Genomic DNA, 19,244 nt, shown 5'->3' on the forward strand with positions numbered 1-19,244 from the left:
GTGACATTTTGAATTTGACAAATTTTTGGTATGGCAAAGAGTAATTGACATATAAAGTAAACAAGACGTTTTTCAATTTCTAAAAAAAACAATTTTTCTGACCAGATTTTCGTCACTGATTTGGAACACAGCAGACTTCTTCAGTTACTCCGTCCTGCCTACTTTTTCAATATCCTTAAGCACAGTTTTGGTTACTTTCCATAACTATTTCAAGTCTTAGTGATAGAGATATTTTCGCACAAGCTTATTAAATTTATCGTATTCATAAAATGAACGGCTTAACTCACATATCATCTGGTGACGGCACCGACTAGTTTCGGATCCGTCTGGGGTCCATATTCAGGGCGAGTGGTTAATCGCCCACGATCTTGACCACACCTGTCTCGTTTATTATTTTCTGATTACTAGAAATATTAATTGTTAATAAAAGTTATATTAAGTTATGAATTAAGCTCATGCTTGGCTTTAATCACTTCATAAAGCTAAAAAAGTAAACAAATAATGCCTGGTTTACATTAGGCCAGTAGCTGATTTTGAGCACTATTATACTATTTTGAGCGCAGACGCCGCCAGATGCTAGTTATATAACTATCATTATCATTATGTGAAAACTAACTTGCGCCAGTGTGCCAAAACTATTCATGCCAGGCCAGCGCTACTGTCTTACTGTACTAAAATCTAATATGTCATGCAGTGTTACCAAAGCTATGGTAAGTGCTACAAAAATATGTTTATGTTCAGTAATAAGACGACAATTAAAAGAAAAACTTCATTATAGTGCATGATGAAGTGATTGTAACTGTAATAAGAGAAATAAAAGAGCATCATACAATTATTTTATCATTTTATTCCAATTTTTTATAACTTTGTATTAATGCATCAAAATTTGCATCTGTGCTAATTGACTGTAAGTATCACCGGGCATTCTATATGCAATGTTGCCTGCAAATGTATTGAGTACTTCGGCCTGTTCCCGCAGCCATTCCACTTGCTGTAAAAAATTATAGAAATATTTTAAGCTATAAAACAGGCAAGTATTATTCTAATGTATAACAAATGCTACAAATATTTGAGATTTGAGAAGAACTGAGATAAACCAATCATATTAATAGGTGTGGCATTTTCATAGTCAGTGGATCTGTCAATATTAGAAATATTCTTCTATAAATTACCTTATTGGTATGCATGGGTAGATTATGTGCGTGTGCGTTGCGCAGACGCTGTCGCTGGGCCAGCAGTATGTGGCACAGCGCGCGCAGTACGGCGGGCAGGCTACGTAAGAGCTCGCCGCGGGCCGACCGCGCCGCAGACACCCGACTCTCAAGCTCACCCGCACTGAGCGGGACTAACTCACACTCTCGTAACGTCTGTGTAAGGAAGCATTTGTTATATTTTTCAAGGAAACTCATAATTATATATGCTATTTGAATTAAACAATACGAAAGTTTCATAAACCTTTCCAAGAATTGGATAAAAATATCTGTTATGAATCAAGTTGGTTGATTTCTTTGTTACCTGGCACTTCTGTTTTACCCATTCAAGATTAAGGCTTCAAAAGATTCGGTGGCTTGCAACCAAATTAACTAAATCTATACTTAAATGAAATTAGTGCCAAGACCAAGTCTGACATTTACCGACAAACTGCTAATTACTTTGGTGACATGTCAATATCTTTGACATGTATGTGTGAAAAAATATAAAAACAACTAACCTCGAGAGCTCCTTCAAAGTTATCACTATGGAACTGATCGAAGAACGTCATGAGCTTGCATAGCTTGACATATGCCTCCAGTAGTGCAGCTGGCAGCGCTGTGGTGTCTGCGTATCGAAGGCGCTGGGACACGTGGTCCGCGAGCAGAGACAGCCGTTCCCGCAGCCCGCCCGCACCACCTCCACTGTTCACCACTTGAGCCAGCAGAACACAGAACAGTTCCAGAACTTTTTCTATGTTCTGGAATTAAACATAAAACATAAGAAAAAAAAATGTTTGCAGACAAAAAAACGTACTTATTTGTTTAAGACACACCAATAATAAGTAGTAGTTTAAGACTGTGTATTAAAAAATATACGTACCCCAGCAATATCATAAACTGTGATAGCATCTTCAAAGAGTCCTTTGTTGACTAATTGCTCGGCCACATTTAGAGCTATAACCTGCAAATTAAAGACAATTATTATAGAATATTTTCCAGAATTTGTTCCATACTGTGTTCAAGCATTTGGAAGCCTACTTAAGTCCTAGAACACAAACTAAAAATATATTACTTACCTTACTATCAATATGGGGATTATTAAACTCATCTAATAAACCGGGACTACATAATCCTGTAACGGGATCCATTTTGCCAAACAACAATTCATAATCTCTGCTTTCTAATGCAAGATCCGTACAACAGCACATGAATAAATTTTTACCACTTGGGTCTTTCAAATTCCTAAAAAAAAAAGAAAAAAAACATGAGAAATGATTTGAGTAAATCTTTTAAGTTTTTAGTCAATTATAATTATTACAGTTAACTCTTACCTCAAAAAGAAATAGTAATGTAAGGCATCAGATGGATCAGAAAGTTCAAACTTTCTCACATAAAGTAGTAACAATCTTGCCAAATTTAATCTACGAAGTGGATTAGGATCATCTGTGTCTACAGATACTGTAACGATAACAGACACATATTTAATTATTTTATCAATAATCAGAACCTACTAAGAAGATACAACAAAGTTTTAATCTATATATATAAAAGAAAGTCGTATTAGTTACACTATTTGTAACTCAAGAACGGCTGAATCAATTTGACTGAAAATTGGTAGGCAGGTAGCTTAGAACCAGAAAAAGGACATAGGATAATTTTTACCCCGTTTTCTATTTTTTATTCCGCGCGGACGGAGTCGCGGGTAAAAGCTAGTTTTAAATATTTTATATAGGTACATAATATTTTTCGAAATAATTAATCAAAGAAATATTACCACACTACAACAAGTATAATATTTATATTTACTTACATAAAGGAGCTTGTACATTCCTCGGTGTACCCAACATATAAACATCGTGAAGTGCTAGAGCCATATGAACACCATGAACTTGATATCTATAAAACAAGGTTGGTAAATAAGCTATTTAGCCTTTTACTTCTTATATTTATAAAAGTAAAAAAAAAATAACCAATAAATGTTATAAAAATTTATGAAAAAGTAATAAAAAAAAGTGGTCTAATTAGAAAAGAAACACATACCTTGGTATTCTAGATAGAAACTCAAGAGCTGGTTCAAACTGTCCTGTCAACATCAGTACTTGGAAATATACCAACGGTTTTTCATAAGCATGGTAATGAGTTTCACCTGAATGATACAAAGATAGTTAAAAAAATTACAACAAAAAAAGATTATCATTAAAAAGATTCATCATACAAATAAGTACTTAAATACTTTACCAAAATATATTACTATCTATCTCATTTTCCTTGAAAAAACTGAGATGACAGTATGTTTACTTAATATATCGACGCTGGAAAGCATAAACGCTGTAACCCTTGAAATCGCGAATATGTTTTTCACACGTTAATAATTTCAACCATTATCAAATGATAATCATTTTATTATAGGTTAGCACAAACTACACAATATTGCTAAATACCGCATGCTTGTAGGCGTATCAGCTCACGAGTTATGATTTTTTGGCTCTCCTGTAAAGTTCATACTTTTGGGGTTACAGCGTTTACGCTTTCCAGCGTCGATATGTTATTATTTACTATGTGATAATAATCCCATATAGAAAACATATCATACCATATTCCTCCAAGATAAGTTTCTGAAGATCAGAATATGTGAATGCAACTGGCTCATTGTTGGGACGAGATTTTATGATGGACAGCTTCAACCAGAGGTAGTCGTCAGCAGTGCGTGCCACTTCTGAATGCTCATCACTCACATCACAACAACCAATTACACAATACACCTGAATTAATAAAAAGTATATTAAATGAACAAATAATTCTTAGGATAATAAGTATTATCTACTCTCCGAAGATGAATTAGATATTTTCACATGTTTTTCAACCTTTACTTCACCATGTTGGAATTTTCTGTCAAGTATATTAACTGTCAAGGGTCCCTGATATTTCTCTATGTTAACTGATCTGAAATATTTTTGATTTTAGGGTAAAATAAAGTACTCACAGCTCTTTTGTAAGGATCGGTTGAATTGCGAACTTGAATCCTATATTGAAAGTTAATGGCTGTCTGCAATTTATCACTTAAGGCTTTTTCTGGATTCCTGATATGCTCTTCAAGTGCTGATATGAATTCTTCATGATCACGTCTAAATTATTAAATTAAAAATAAAATAAGTAACATATTTATATGGATAATAAGATTATTATTTTTCTAACTTACCCTGCTTTACGTAAACAATGTAATGCAGCATTTGCATCTCCACTTCTGAGACAGTAGTATATCATAGGCCATAGCGGACGGTCATCAACTACGCCGTCAGCTAAACCCTGACTGCCCTGTCCTTGTAAACGAAGGCCTACAAAGCCTCGTACCAATGGATATGTACCGGGTTCCCCACCTCTCATAGCTGCAGCAGGATTTGCACGTACAACATCACTCATGTATTGTTTGTACCTAAAAGAAACCACATTGTAGATGAACATGGCTTTTGATTCATAAAATCTCACAGTTAGAGTTATGAAATATAGGTAAAGTTGTTATTATACCTTTTTTCTAAATATTTCTTGCCTTGTGCTATTAGACACTGTTGAATTGCAGGATTGCCTCGAGCTTTTAGTGGATCTTCATCCCGCACAATAGCAGGTATGTTGGTCATTGTCTTTATTATCTCCCACATTTCTCTTACTTTCTATAAGTTATGATAAAAAGGGCATTAGCTTATTTCAAGTATTTTTTTAAATAAAATCTCGCTCTTTTAAAACCACTTACAAGGAATATAGTTAAGTTACGTGAAGGTAATTTAGCTACATGGTATCATAATGGTCTTCCTTTTCCTAAGAATGTTATACTTGAGGGACAATATAAATAAAAAAAAAAAATACCGTTTCATTTAGTTCCTCAGCAACTTGTGCAAATTTCTGGTGCAATGCTGTCCTAGGCTTGGAACCTTGGAATATCAGTTTATTGTACTGTTGGATTTGTCTAGCATATGCAGCCTCTATGCTGTCCAGCATAGAATGCCCAAACTTTTTAGGAGCATCGGCAATACTTGGAGGCTCCGGTGTCTTTTTAAGATCTAGCCAGTTCTGTGAAGGTCCTATCATAGCATTCATTAGATTTGTTTTCTCTTTGTTCCACTCTGAAAGCATGTGCTCCCATTTTTGGTCTTCTGTTGTTTGCAATGACTGAAATTTAACAATTTTACAATTAATTGGTGTTCTATATATCAGACAATATTTATTTACTTATTAGAAGCAATTTATAATTATACTTACATTTTTATTAACTTCATCAATGAGTGATAAAATAGCATTTTCTCTTTCATTTTTTAAAAAACTTTCCACATCTGAGTCAGCTATAGGTTGAAGTGGTTCAAATGTGCGCTTTGAACTAAGCGTCTCTAATTTTTGAGATATTTGTTGAAGATCTATGCCTTTTGAGCCAAATAGAAGATGTCTGTAAAATATAGATTTTTTACTCAAATGTTACTGTCTACTTAGAAAAGTAGAGAATTTAATAATAATTCAGGTGTCATTATTGTAACTAGAATCAAATTATCGCGGACATAAAAATGCTCATTTATAACCTATAATAGCGGTATATTTATCAACTATTTGCACTTTATATGTCTCTACAGGATAACCTTTTATTACATATTGTGTTTATAAATTCTAAATTCATATTTTAAACCCATTTTTTAGGTAGTTTGTAAAATTATATATTTGTAATGCTCGTTTAGTCACTGTAAAACAAATACTTACGCTTGGATATCATTTGCTCCTGATTGTATAACTCTTGAATATAACTCATGCGAGGCCTCCAGGACTTGACCAAGAGATCGTTCAACTCTCGGTAGCTCTTCATTTCCTTCTATTTCAGTTGTTAACTGTTCAGCTTGTTGTAATAATTTACTAAAGTCGTCGTCCGCCATATCGTTATTAGGTAAATTATTCAGAAACAATATACTATATTACAGTTATTGATTCCAATAATCTGATAAATATCAACTTATATTCATCAGCATTTCACTTTACGTATATTTAATTCGCTTATTTTCCTATTTCTTTGAAAGATTTCGAACCGCGCCGTTAAAAGTCAAGTGCTAACCATAAACAAGTTGTCAAATGTCAATTTTTTTTTGCAAAATGGCTGGTTTTGGGAGGAGCGTTTAAAAGAGCTATAATTTTTTTACCTCTGCTAAATTTTTGGTTTAGTTAAGAGAAAAGCATTTTTTTCATAAAACCACTTCTCCGTATTGTGGGTCATATTAATGCGTAATATTTACTGTAGTGGACAACCTCACATATATTATTACACAATTTCTGTTATATTATGTTCTACAAAATCACAAACCATCACAAAAAAAAAAAAACATAAAAATCACTACCTCATAAGAATTGTCTGTGCATAAAATGCGAATGGAAAGATGAAAAATCAAACGTTAAAATCTTTGTTACAAATTTATTAAAAACTATATTTGTTTTAAATCGGTACATTAATCAACGGTTAAATAGGATTAAATTCTAGGCTTCTTGCTGTTTCGAATTATTGCTTTTTAATTTTATGCCAACATGCTCCATTTATTTAAACTTTTTCGGACCAAAGATCAAATCAGCATCGGGAGCACCTTTAGGATGTTGATATTTCTGTCGGACATGTTGCCCTCTGTTCGGATTTCCCCCTCCACCAGATCCCCCTCCATTCTCGGCGCTGTACTCTTCTTCTTCTTGTCTTTCAGATATGTTTAACGTCAAACTGAAACAAAACAATATCAAAAACTTAATGGAGATGTCTATGGACAGCAGACGCTTCACTATTTTGGCGAAATCAGACGGCCACTTGCTCGTTTGTCACCTTCTAATATAAAAAACTAGCTTTTACCCGCGACTCCGTCCGCGCGGAATAAAAAATAGAAAAGGAGGTAAAAATTATCCTATGTCCGTTTCCTGGTTCTAAGCTACCTGCCCACCAATTTTCAGTCAAATCGATTCAGCCGTTCTTGAGTTATAAATAGTGTAACTAACACGACTTTCTTTTATATATATATAGATAGATAAACCACCGTCAATTGCAATATAGATCGTATTTTTGTATTACAATAAAGGATGCAGATGTCCATGGGCGTCGATGAACACCTTGGTGTTCTCGCTGCTTGTTTGCCCTTCTCTTATAAATAAAAAGGATAATTAAAAAATCGTAAATTTCAAATGGTTTGCCTTACCGTTTCATTCTCTCCATTTCTTGTTTATCAGCAAGTGCTTGCTGTTGCAAATTACTGGCAAATTCCGGCGGCGCGTTAAACGATTTGTATTGAGGCTTGGATCCCTTTCTAACCATTAATACGAACTCCACGCCTACTTTACCTTGCTTTAGGGGAAAAAAAAGTTTAATCAATAAATAGTATGTAACTAAATTAAAAAGGTATCAGAAGCCATTTACCATAAGCTGTTCATAAGTCTTTTTCGTAGTTTGACGACAAGTCATTGGTACAGCAATATCTCTCTGTTGAGGTCTGTTTTCTCGTTGCCGTTCCGCTATATTTTCCGTAACCATTTTCTCAAAAGCATTTTCAAATTCCAGATCCTCTACCTTAAATAAAAAAAATATATGAAGTTACGGATACTATAAAGTTATAAATACTGTTACAAATACTAGAGAGATCATGAAATACCGGTTTAGCTGCAGGACGTCTGTCTTCTACAATTATTTCATCATTTTGTACATCATTGACATCATTTCCAGCGTTATCAGTAATCGGATCTTCATCAGAGCTCTCTTCGGGCAGTTGTGGATTATCAGTTTCATCATCCGTTTCCATAATCGTGTCCAAACCCTCATTAACACTGTCATCACCATGATCATCATTGTCATATTGTTCATCTTCACCAAGCTCCGGGTACAGTATCTGTCTCAACTCTTCTATAGCATCTTTACACTGTTGCCAGCTTGTGAACAAATTAAGTTTCGGCCTCACATTCGTCAAACATTCCTGGTATATATATTTAACGTAAATCGGAAATTTATTCGTTTCAGTCCAACATGGATCAGAATATTTGAACCAATAGTAATTTTGGAAGAAAACTAAAAAGTAATCTAATCTCTTCTTGCTAGATCCACTATTGAAATATGCACCACATGTCTCCAGTAAGGCGCAAACGAGTCTAATTCTGAACACATTTTCAGGAGGATCAAGTGGGGAGACGTTGCTGTGGTCATTGGTTACGCCAAAAGTGATGAAAGAATACAAGACAGTAAAAACGTCTCTGGAGTCTAATAATTTATAATTATATAATTCACCAAGATATCTGACTGTGGCAATTCTTCTTTGGTTATATCTTGGATGTGGATCCTCCATAGTGATACGGATTTCTTCAAGGATTGTATCAACTACTGCTGGAGCGACATTTTCTTGCCAGGTAGCTAATTCTGCAGTCAGTCTAGCGAGAGCTCGCCTCGCGCTGGCTCTCACCCGCCATCCTCCAGCCAAATGTTGAATTGCAATAGTCGATATTTCTGGATCATCCCAATTAAGTTTCCTCATTAATCTGAGAATTTTCTCTTCGTTACTCTTTTGTAAATCTTCATGAAGGATCTTTCGTATGAACTGATGTATTGGTGGTTCTTCTTCTTTTGGTTGAGCTGGTGTTTCAGGAGGGCACACATAGTAGAATGCATTTTCTATTTGCGTTACATAGCGAGAATCTAATGCTGAAACGGTCTATGGAAAAAAAAAATGTACATTTCTATGAGTTTTTAAAAATAAACTTATTAATATTTCATGCTTACCTTTTTTCTCATCATTTGTTGCAAATAAATCATAGTTCGTTGATGTGTTTCAGCATTGCAATATAAAAATCTGCCACAAGTTTCTAATAAATTGCAAGCCATTTCAATGTGGTGATGTTGGAAATCATGTAAGAGTACTTTCAAACAGTACAGAGCCTCCATTTTTGAATACAAATCGAATTTCACTAATTCTCCAATAAATCTGACCACTTTTATCTATAAAGAAAATTGCATTAAATTTGGATTGTAATAAATCAATATAAATAGGAAAAAAAAATTATAAAATACCTTGGATTCAATGTTAATTTGATCTTTTTTCCTGACATGATATTTGAAATCTTGCTTTAACATCTGACATAAATCTAAACACACGTCAGGTAGGACAGGATTTAAAATTGCAGCGAACCTTGAGTAGAATGGCAATAAATCAAGTCTCGTTCTGGCAACACTGAACAAAACTCGCGTAAGCTTCTTCCGGTTATTCTTTGTGTTGAGATTCAAAACAAAATCTACAGCAGCATTGTCTATTAGCTCTCTGTTAATGCAGTTTGGCAACTCATTTAAAAAGGAATCTAATGCATACCTGTAAATGAGAAATTATCATTAAAAAAACGTGTCAACTATTAAAAAATAAAATAAGTTCTTATGCAGAGGAGACTTTAATGAACTTTTAAACATAATTTAAAAATAAAAAACCCAACTGACTGTACTCTTATGAGTTATTAAGAATATATATTGAATGACAACTCACTGGTCAAAAAGGGTCAAGTCATTTTGACTACATGATAATTCTAGGCTAAGCAGTCAGTGTAATTTGACATTTATATATGTAAAAACCCACACATATAAAACGTATATGTGTGCACATTATGTTTGTATACATACTTGTTGGAAACATTAGCAGGCTGAGCCTCCTCTTGTTCTACATCTGGTACAGCAGGTGGCGGCTCATCATTGTCACTCAACTCATCTTCCTTTAAATCTTCATCCAGCATCTCTTCAGTCACTGTTTCTGCTTTACTCTTTATTGTCTGAAGAAATGTTTTTAAAGTTTGAACGGTAACAAATGATATTTAATTATGAAAGACTAAACCAATCAAATAAATATACTTCAACTACACTTAAATAAAAAATAAATAAATGACACATTACTTTGAAATATTATCTACTATGTGTGGTTGGCAAAAAACAAGACATCACATACAAATATAATGGCAACATCGAGCTATCAAAACAGACTATAAAACAATCGAGTAACAAATCCTGAATACCTCTTTTAATTGATGTGTAGGCATAAAAACTTTTAAATCTGGTACATTGGTATAAAAAGTTCTTGTATCCTCATCTTGCCATGGATCAATTCCAGCTTGCATAGTAATTTCTTCATTTCCACCAATAGTTACTGTCCCTTGCGTTTCAATAACTGTTAGAGATAAAGTTGGTGGCTCCCCAGCTTCTCCCAAATCTTCTCCGAGTACTTCCGCAAAACTTTGTGCACCTGCTAATAATTTGTCATATGTTGCCTGAAAAATATCACACAATTATAGTAACAAGACTCGGTCTTTGGTCTTGTCTGTCTTATAAGCTGATAGCAAAAATTTACTAAACTGACATTTTCCCATTTAAAAAAACAAAACAAATATTACAACTATAATACAATCTCACAAACATTTTAGGATATGCTAAATCAGCAATCATTCAGTACACGATTTGCAGGTAGTTTACAATATGTCTAGTGATATTATAAACTGCTAATTTACAATATGATAGCGACAACTCAATAGATCTGTTAGAGAGGGTATCATGAATTTGACCCATACTTAAAAAAATACAGCTCTTGTCACATCATATGTTATATATATGTACCTGGTGCTGTTCTAACTGATCTTTTCTCTCCTGTGACAGTTCACCTCTGGTATGCAAAGTTCTTTGGTTTGCTGCATGTAAGGCTTGTAATTGTGCTCTCTCGGCCAAGAGATGTTTAGTTAGAGAGGTGAAATAATCCTTCAGCAGCGTCCTTACTACTGCTTGCTTCTCTGCTGGTAGAAATGTGTTCCTTGGGATTGTTATACCATATTTCTAAAATAAATATTTTCATCTATCAATTTAATTTGAGTGTTATGTCACTCCTTATATCTTATAAGATTAGCATGTTAATTTTTTATTAAAAAAAAAAACTATTTTGTAACATTTCACAATGTGAATTAGACAAAATATTTTATAAACTATTGAATGGTAAACATACCTCAGCATAATCTTTAATTTTCTTAGGAACAAGGGCAGCATAATCTTCACCACAGTGCTTACAGAAGGACAAGAGAATAGAAATATTGTTGTGATCTTCTTTATCCATATTGATGAGGACCGTCAGCACATTTCCCAGTAAAGGTAGACCAGTTTTATTTGTGAAAATTCCTACAGCAACCAACTCTGCATAAAATCTTAAATCAACTCTTAATTTCGACGAGTTTGCTATTTTGTCAGTTATTTTGAATGTTAAGATTTTCTGCCAATTCTCAAAGAGATTTGATGAGAAATCAGTATATGTTCGGTGAAGAGCAGAACATAAATTTATAGCAGCAGATATATCAGACATTTTCAATTTAGCTTCGGTAATAGCTGCAGCAACCTCAGATATGTACTTTGTTAAATTCAAAACGCTAAAGTCCTTAAGGAGGACATCAATCTGAGATGCACTGAAAGATTTTAACTTCTTCACAAATGTAGTGTTCTTTTTTAATCCAGAATCCAATTTCGAAAAATGATTTTCTGGAGGCCGAACACAATTTAGATTTTGATTTCGCATATCTCCTTTAGATTTTATTCTGGCTTCCAAACTAGATATATATTCAGACACTGCAAGTTTTTCACTTTCTTCGGATGTCTCAAGAGATGGCTCTTCAGGTGGCTCCTCATTTTTATCACTACTTTTTTCAGTGGTTAACATAGTTATCTTGTAAGAAATAACTATTAATGACGATAATATAAAGTAAAAATTGTTAACTTACAAACAAATAGCCACATCAAATTTGACATTGGCGGATTGGATCTGATATGTTAATGTCAACCAAATGTCAGGAGTTTTTTTTTTTTAAGATTAAAAGGCAAAAATCAGTCGTCAACATAAAATTTAAACCAATATTTCTTGTCAGAATGTTAACTCATAACTATTATGAATGTGTCTAAATTAATTTTAACTTAATTCAATGTGCTATTTTTCTTATTTATAGGTACTATCAGTAAAAATTAGTAACTCGTGGTAACTCGGCACTAAAATATCAATATGTCACTCATCTCACATGCTCATATCATATGTCACTCTGTCACATGTCATGTCAAATCAAAATAATATTTTAATGTTATTTTTTTCACCTAATTTCTTAACAAACAGCACTATTATAAGATTAATAAAATATTAATTTTTAAAAATTCTATGTGACTGATTTTTACAGTTGTCGTACTTTGTATGTTATGACTTTTATATTTTTAACCTAAACAAAATAAATGTTTTGTTATATTATTCATTATTTTTCTAGAGTTTGAGTAGTAAATTGCCTTACAATATGTGTGGTATTATATGCGAAATAAGAATCTCTGGATGTAAATCAATTATCGTAAGTGTATTGTTTTAACATAATTAAGAAATTAAATATGCTGCCATACATTTTTACGTGAATTGAACATTCAAATAATTGCATTTTTCCATTTAAAGGATACAGAAGTACTTCAACGCATTAAAAACAGAGGTACAGATTGTTATCATGCATCTGAGATTTCCAACAATAAATTGGACCTATTTTTTTGTGGTTCAGTTCTGTGGATGCAAGGAACAATTCCAGTTAAACAACCTCTAGAGAATAACAATGGAGTTTTACTTTTTAATGGAGATATATTTGATGAAACTTGGAACAGTGGAATAAATGACACAGAAATAATTATGGACAAACTTAGCAACCATGTAGGTAACCAGCTAAATAAATTAAAGTTTCAATTAGTAACTTATATTTTATTTTAAAGCATTGTTTCTTACTTTCAGGTAGATAATTCAGAAGAACATATTATAAGGCAACTTAAATTATTAAAGGGTCCATTTAGTTTAATTTATTATGATAAATTGGGCAGTAATTTATATTTTACCAGAGACAGAATTGGCAGATGCTCCTTGTTAGTTTGTAAAAAGGAGAATTCTTTGGTTATTAGCAGTGTAATGGGTAATAGCTGTTAGTAAATTGAATGTCATACTTGATACAGCATTTATTAATAAGTTATGAAAATAACTTTGAATTATTTTCAGGAAGAAACTATAATTGTACTGAAATACCTGCTGGTAATATTCAAAAACTAAATTTGAATACTTTTGAAATCACTCTGTATAATTGGCAATATGAGAAATTTGAAAGACAATGTGCTTTAGACGAATGGCTGGAGGAAATACAAAATCAACAGAATTTGCCTGATGACAAATTTACCTTTGATTTTGATTCAAACCTTGACCTCACTGATGAGGTACTTAAAAGCATAAAAATTTATCACCTTCATTTTTTTCTTCATTTTATTAAATATTTTAACATTTTAGGAAGATATTATTCAAACAATAGAATCAGAAATAAGAAAAGATAATGATAAAATTACATTCATGAAAAATTTAATCAATATAGAAAGCATTAAAAATGTTATTCTCAGAATAACTGATCTATTAGAGAAAAGTATTAAAATTCGTCTGAAAACACAACCAAATAAATGCAAGAACTGTATCAAATGTGAAATATCAAAATGTAAACATTGTACAGTTGGTATTTTATTTTCCGGTGGACTTGATTGTACTATTCTGGCTTTATTAGCGGACAAATACGTTGATAAAGATCAACCAATTGATCTTATAAATGTTGCATTTGGTATAAACGAAAATTCTTCTTTTGATGTACCAGACAGAATTACTGGTAGACAGTCATATGAAGAACTAAAAAGTGTATGTCAAGCAAGGTAATTAAACCATAGAAGACATAGACATGTATAATGGTTGATTGTATTTTACTAAAGAAAGATTACTTTACAGGAAATGGGTGTTTAAAGAAGTGAATGTCCCAAAAGATGTGTTGGAGGATAAACAAAAATCTACTATTGCTGATTTAGTATTTCCGAGAAATACTATTCTAGATGAAAGCCTAGGATCAGCCTTATGGTTTGCTGCTAGTGGATATGGATGTACTTCATCCTGCAGGGTAAGCTTCTTAAAAAGTGTTGTGATATTCGGTAGTTAGACTGATGAATTTCTCTTATTCATCAATATTAAGACATGTTTTGTTAATTTAGGTTCTTTTACTTGGATCTGGTGCAGATGAGTTATTCGGAGGATATCTACGGCATAGAAAAGCATTTCAAAGGCAAGGGTGGTTAGGGTTGTCCAAGGAGCTACAACTGGACTGGAATAGAATTTCGTTTAGAAACCTGTCACGTGACAATAGAGTTATATGTGATCACAGCAGACAACCAAGAATGCCATATTTAGATGAAGATTTTGTTAATTACATTTTAAGTTTGAAACCGTGGCTGAGGTTAGTTTCATTCATTCAGTTACTGAATTTTAACAGAAACAATTCAGCCCATAATCATATATTTTACTATGAACTTAATTTTTTTCAGATGTTTCCCTAATGAAGCTCTAGATTGTGGAGTGGGTGATAAACTTATGTTAAGGCTTGTAGCACTCAGTCTAGGTTTGACAAATGTTGTTACGTATCCCAAAAGAGCTCTACAATTCGGATCAAGAATAGCCAATAAGAAGCAAAAGGGTGGTGATTTGTCTAAAAATTTTTTAGATTGTAAATAAAAAAAAATCAATAATTTTATGTACATTTCATTTCATCCAAAATCCCCGATTCTTTTGCAACGTCTACTTTAACTTAATGACCAACTTTAGCTTTAAACAAGAAGAGGTGTATGAAATAAAAGGGAGATTTACTAAAACATCAATAGCAATATTAAAATCTAAAATACCTACATCAATTTATTTTTGTAGAGAAATGGAATTTTCGTGAACAAGTGCAATTTCATTTTTACGTCAGCAAAAAAAACACGGCAAATACCATGTCTCCAAATTAAAAGGTCGGCTAAAAAATGTAATGGATTTTATTCGTGACATTGACAGATCATTTGTTAATGTCAGTTCAGTTATGTTTTAAAAATTACAAAAAAGAAAGATTCCCCGATTAATAAGATCGTAAAACATAATATTAATTGATTAATAATTGTAACGCGAGGATCTTGAAGAATATATGAAGAAACTAGAAGTGTTTCTCACATATCAATCTCATACACCATAATACAAATTCAAAATGCAGCAGCCTTTCATAAATTCAAAAGATGATATTCAAATAGATCTGAATCAAGTTAGAATAGATATTATTCACGGTATACGTGAATGTAGCGACCGTGGGCTAACACAAACTGTTAAATGGCTGTCAGAATTAAATTACGCGTTAAAGGATCATAAAATAAATAACATACAATCAAATTACGACGATGGTATACTCCCAGATGAGCGTGAGACCTATTTGTTAGCAAAAAGCTATTTCGATTGCCAAGAGTATGATAGAAGTGCTCACTTTTTGGAAAATTGTAACAGTCCTAAATGTGTATTTTTATTCAGATACTCTCAATACATGTCTAGTGAGAAGAAAAGACTAGACAACTCTACAGATGTAGGTCCAGATAATTCAGAGTCAACACAAGTGTTGTTAGATTTACTATCCTTTTTTAAGGTAAAGAAATGAAATACTTTTTAATTGATTTGTTGATAGTATTCAATGTTTATATTTTTTGTTATCTTTTAGGCAAATCATAGCAGTTTAGATGGTTACCTGCTTTACTTAGAAGGAGTTATTTTAAAGAAATTAGACCTTAGAAGTCAAGCAGTCTCAGTTCTACAATCTGCAGTGGCTGCGGTACCAACACTTTGGGCTGCCTGGGTGGAACTTGCTGGTTTGGCAAATGAGTATGAAGCACTGGATTCCTTACAGCTGCCGAAACATTGGATGATGTATTTTTTTGCAGCTCATGCATTTGTTGAGTTAAAGTTGTCAGAACAGGCTTTAGAAGCATATATTGGTTTAGCAAATGCTGGGTTTAACAAAAGCACATATGTGACAGCACAAATGGCAATAGCACATCATGACAGAAGAGGTAAATTTCACTTAAATTTAAAAATAAGTATATTGGTAACTAGTGTTTTTAAAGAAATATAAAAAACTAGCTGTCGCACGCGATTCCGTCCGCGCGCAGTTAAAAAAAAAATATGAAAAATAGATGTTGGCCGATTCTCAGATCTACTGAATATGCTCACAAAATGTCATGAGAATCGGTCAAGCCGTTTCGGAGGAGTACGGGAACGAAAACTGTGACACGAGAATTTTATATATTAGATTTATTCTGAGGAATGTAATGTAACTTTGTGAAAAGTAATACTGTTTAACAATTCGCATGTTTTCTTGACAGCTTTTTCTGGTTCCTATCTAAAATAGTACAAGCCTTGTCTTTTTGTATTCTATTTGAAAATTGTTATTTCTTGTTTTTTTTCTAGATGTTGATTCAGCATTGGCATTATTCGGTGAACTTTATCAGAATGATCCATACCGGCTCGACAACTGGGATGTTTACTCTCACTTGTTATATTTGAAAGAGAAGCGCATGGAACTGGCAAAATTAGCACAAAAAGCTGTCTCCATTGATAAATACAGAGTAGAAACATGTTGTGTTATTGGTAAGTTTTAAACCAAAACATTAACTATTCAAACTATTAGATCTGTGGTTCTTCTCGTCACTTGTCCATGGGTGCCTCATCCCAACATTACACAACCAACTCCTCATTGGGCCCTTTTTCCTATAAAAAATAGGAGTAACTATTTTTTTATAATTTGTTTCCATAATAATAACTAATTGAGATGAATTACGAATTTCTACAATAATTTTTAATTTATTCAAAGAAACATTATCAATTCTATTGTTTGTTAATTTGTAAATTTTATTAATTATTTTTTATTATAGGTAACTATTACAGTCTGAGAAGTGAACATCAAAAGGCAGTTGTATACTTCCAAAGGGCTCTATCTTTAGACCCACAATATCTTTCAGCTTGGATACTAATGGGGCATGAGTTTATTGAATTGCAAAACTCTAATGCCGCTATTCAGTGCTATAGACAAGCAATTGGTATGCAATATTTGTTACTTTTTCCTATATATATGAACATTTAACTACATTTAATTAATCTGCTTATTGTGTTTTAATATCATTGTTTAAAGTGAAATATTTTATTTAAACATATAGTCAAATCTGGATTAGCGAGAACCCAAAGAACCGCAATATTTTTCTCGCTTATAGAGATTGTACATTGGGACTAGACTTTCGTTTACATACGTTATCCAGGTTCAATGGTTGTCCACAAAATATTGCATAAAAAGTAATATTTAGAAATTTCATTAATATTACCTCTTTTTTCTCTTTTTTACAGATGTTAATAGAAATGACTACAGAGCATGGAATGGACTAGGTCAAGCGTATGAAATTTTAGGATTAAACGGCTACTGTATATATTACTACTCAAGAGCAGCACAATTGAAGCCTGATGATTCCAGAATGTTGGTATCACTCGGAGAGGCTTATGAGAAAATGGAAAAGATACCCAATGCTCTCAAATGTTACTATAAAGCTCACAGTACGGGTGATATTGAGGGCATGGCTTTGTTTAAATTGGCCAAGTAAGTTTAAAACTAAATCCTAAACTTTTGACATGATTAATTTGAGAAATAATTGTAAATTTTCTAAGAATAGGCTCCCAATGACGTATGTGAGCTGATTATTTGTATTTTGAAAAATTATAACTTATTTTGTTGTAGATTATACGAGAAGTCTAACATGCCAAATAGTGCGGCAGCGGCGTACACTGCGGCGTGCCAGGAGCCCGGCAATGCGGGTAGCAAGGAGCTACCTCCGGCACAGCGCTACCTCGCGCAGTACTACTTGCGCTTCGCCCTACTCGACCATGCCGCGCACTACGCCTATAAATGTCTTGAGCACGAGAGCGTAAGAAATATTCTTGTACTGGGGTCACCTGGGATGACCGGATTCCTCTTGCCTAAAATAAGCGGGTTCAGTTGCTGAAAGTTCTATTTCTATGCAATATAGAATGTTTCACAAATTTGGCTTTAGTGGTAATATTATTATGAAAGAAAAGCAATCAGTAGATGCATGTTTATTCTCAAGAATACAAAGCTTTGGATGTGGCCTAAAAATATTAGATCAAGTTCTTCAATATTATTCTTTTTTTTTTCAGACCAAAGAAGCCGGTAAAAATATCTTAAAAGCCATATCTGAGAAGCGATTGTCCGCTTCATCTTCTCAATGTGCTAACTTGCCTGAAGACTTACCGGATGCTATCAAAAATATATCTACTTCATCGATAAGTCACGACGCGTCAAAGACTCCATTCCCCAGCCCCAACACAGCGCCTGATAACTTCTCAACACCGATGTACTCAAAGAAGAGTAGTAAATATAAAATGTGACATACAAGTATAAGGAAAAGTAAAATGTAAAAGGGACATTATATACCAAAATGTTATAAGTTTCTGATTGTGATTACAGAATATTGTCATGGGCATTTTCAGTAATCTAAAACTGCTGTAAAATAGATGCTGTCTACTTCACTGGGATGTATGTAATTGTATGTGTAAAATTGTTCATTTAAAAATTAAAATGAAAATAGATATTGTATGAAGAGATTGCTTTTTATTTAGTACTAGTTAGATCCCGTCGGCGCGGAATTAAATAAAAATTTAATAGCCTATGTCCAGACCATGTTCTACATTCATACCAAATTTTATCGAGATTGGTTGAGCCGTTTTGGAGATACCTTAACAAATATCAATTGATCCATCCATACCAATAAACTTTAGTATTTATACTATTATTAAGCAGCACCGAAAGTATTTCATGAGTCGGCTGTGTTTTGCGAAGTCTTTATGTAAAGTACAAATAAAACGCCAAGTTAAAAAAATTATATTGTTTTATTTTTTACAAATTTAAACAAATTAACAGATCTTGGTGCTCGAATAGTAAAAAATAATTACATTAAAATTAAATAAATAGTCAAGTGCATTGATTAATAATAATAAAAAAAAAATTGTTCGAGTTAGCTCATTGCAAATAAAATTATTGATTACAATCACAGATGAAACACATTCATTTGAGAGCTTATTTCATGAAAAAAAAAACATCAATAAAATATCA

At 32.9% G+C, this 19,244-nt stretch overlaps 4 protein-coding genes across 4 annotated transcripts; 2 read left to right on the top strand and 2 right to left on the bottom strand.

Moving 5' to 3' along the window:
- Window positions 1-856: 856 nt before the first annotated feature.
- LOC106713733 (nuclear pore complex protein Nup93) lies at window positions 857-6,280 on the bottom strand. Its single transcript, XM_014506581.2, has 15 exons — window positions 5,934-6,280; window positions 5,448-5,628; window positions 5,055-5,357; window positions 4,719-4,861; window positions 4,393-4,626; window positions 4,177-4,318; window positions 3,787-3,955; window positions 3,234-3,339; window positions 3,004-3,089; window positions 2,525-2,651; window positions 2,270-2,435; window positions 2,074-2,154; window positions 1,712-1,951; window positions 1,173-1,367; window positions 857-991 (listed from the first exon to the last, which is right to left on the bottom strand). The coding sequence occupies exons 1-15, from the start codon at window positions 6,101-6,103 to the stop codon at window positions 872-874; spliced, it is 2,463 nt and encodes an 820-aa protein (XP_014362067.2). The 5' UTR covers window positions 6,104-6,280; the 3' UTR covers window positions 857-871.
- A 355-nt stretch (window positions 6,281-6,635) lies between these two features.
- On the bottom strand, window positions 6,636-12,004 carry LOC106713836 (regulator of nonsense transcripts 2). The gene is made up of 10 exons (XM_014506714.2): window positions 11,204-12,004; window positions 10,825-11,037; window positions 10,230-10,481; window positions 9,844-9,989; window positions 9,247-9,541; window positions 8,959-9,174; window positions 7,844-8,890; window positions 7,612-7,761; window positions 7,394-7,539; window positions 6,636-6,927 (listed from the first exon to the last, which is right to left on the bottom strand). Exons 1-10 carry the CDS (start codon window positions 11,903-11,905, stop codon window positions 6,753-6,755), a joined length of 3,342 nt encoding a protein of 1,113 aa, XP_014362200.2. The 5' UTR covers window positions 11,906-12,004; the 3' UTR covers window positions 6,636-6,752.
- A 443-nt stretch (window positions 12,005-12,447) lies between these two features.
- Window positions 12,448-14,788, top strand: LOC106713690 (asparagine synthetase domain-containing protein CG17486). The gene is made up of 8 exons (XM_014506534.2): window positions 12,448-12,572; window positions 12,671-12,916; window positions 12,995-13,169; window positions 13,253-13,464; window positions 13,535-13,941; window positions 14,015-14,180; window positions 14,272-14,513; window positions 14,602-14,788. Exons 1-8 carry the CDS (start codon window positions 12,522-12,524, stop codon window positions 14,786-14,788), a joined length of 1,686 nt encoding a protein of 561 aa, XP_014362020.2. The 5' UTR covers window positions 12,448-12,521.
- Window positions 14,789-15,124: 336 nt separating this feature from the next.
- On the top strand, window positions 15,125-18,728 carry LOC106713740 (cell division cycle protein 23 homolog). Its single transcript, XM_014506588.2, has 7 exons — window positions 15,125-15,719; window positions 15,792-16,140; window positions 16,538-16,717; window positions 17,002-17,166; window positions 17,468-17,714; window positions 17,853-18,039; window positions 18,290-18,728. Exons 1-7 carry the CDS (start codon window positions 15,294-15,296, stop codon window positions 18,518-18,520), a joined length of 1,785 nt encoding a protein of 594 aa, XP_014362074.2. The 5' UTR covers window positions 15,125-15,293; the 3' UTR covers window positions 18,521-18,728.
- Window positions 18,729-19,244: the final 516 nt, after the last annotated feature.

The sequence above is a fragment of the Papilio machaon genome, chromosome 1 (assembly GCF_912999745.1).
Source record: "Papilio machaon chromosome 1, ilPapMach1.1, whole genome shotgun sequence".
Lineage (NCBI taxonomy): Eukaryota > Metazoa > Arthropoda > Insecta > Lepidoptera > Papilionidae > Papilio > Papilio machaon.

What these genes read in the sequence shown, in the direction of transcription:
- LOC106713836 (XM_014506714.2), bottom strand. Translation starts at nt 11,905, where the DNA reads ATGTTAACCACTGAAAAAAGTAGTGATAAAAATGAGGAGCCACCTGAA. An exon ending in CTACACATCAATTAAAAGAG is followed by an intron (nt 9,990 to 10,229) that starts GTATTCAGGATT and finishes ACATTTCTTCAG; the next exon opens with ACAATAAAGAGTAAAGCAGA. An exon ending in AAATTAACATTGAATCCAAG is followed by an intron (nt 9,175 to 9,246) that starts GTATTTTATAAT and finishes TTTTCTTTATAG; the next exon opens with ATAAAAGTGGTCAGATTTAT.
- LOC106713690 (XM_014506534.2), top strand. Translation starts at nt 12,522, where the DNA reads ATGTGTGGTATTATATGCGAAATAAGAATCTCTGGATGTAAATCAATT. An exon ending in CTGGATGTAAATCAATTATC is followed by an intron (nt 12,573 to 12,670) that starts GTAAGTGTATTG and finishes TTCCATTTAAAG; the next exon opens with GATACAGAAGTACTTCAACG. An exon ending in ACCTTGACCTCACTGATGAG is followed by an intron (nt 13,465 to 13,534) that starts GTACTTAAAAGC and finishes TTAACATTTTAG; the next exon opens with GAAGATATTATTCAAACAAT.
- LOC106713740 (XM_014506588.2), top strand. Translation starts at nt 15,294, where the DNA reads ATGCAGCAGCCTTTCATAAATTCAAAAGATGATATTCAAATAGATCTG. An exon ending in ATTTACTATCCTTTTTTAAG is followed by an intron (nt 15,720 to 15,791) that starts GTAAAGAAATGA and finishes GTTATCTTTTAG; the next exon opens with GCAAATCATAGCAGTTTAGA. An exon ending in AATGTCTTGAGCACGAGAGC is followed by an intron (nt 18,040 to 18,289) that starts GTAAGAAATATT and finishes TTTTTTTTTCAG; the next exon opens with ACCAAAGAAGCCGGTAAAAA.
- LOC106713733 (XM_014506581.2), bottom strand. Translation starts at nt 6,103, where the DNA reads ATGGCGGACGACGACTTTAGTAAATTATTACAACAAGCTGAACAGTTA. An exon ending in TTTCTATCTAGAATACCAAG is followed by an intron (nt 3,090 to 3,233) that starts GTATGTGTTTCT and finishes CTTGTTTTATAG; the next exon opens with ATATCAAGTTCATGGTGTTC. An exon ending in TACCCATGCATACCAATAAG is followed by an intron (nt 992 to 1,172) that starts GTAATTTATAGA and finishes AATTTTTTACAG; the next exon opens with CAAGTGGAATGGCTGCGGGA.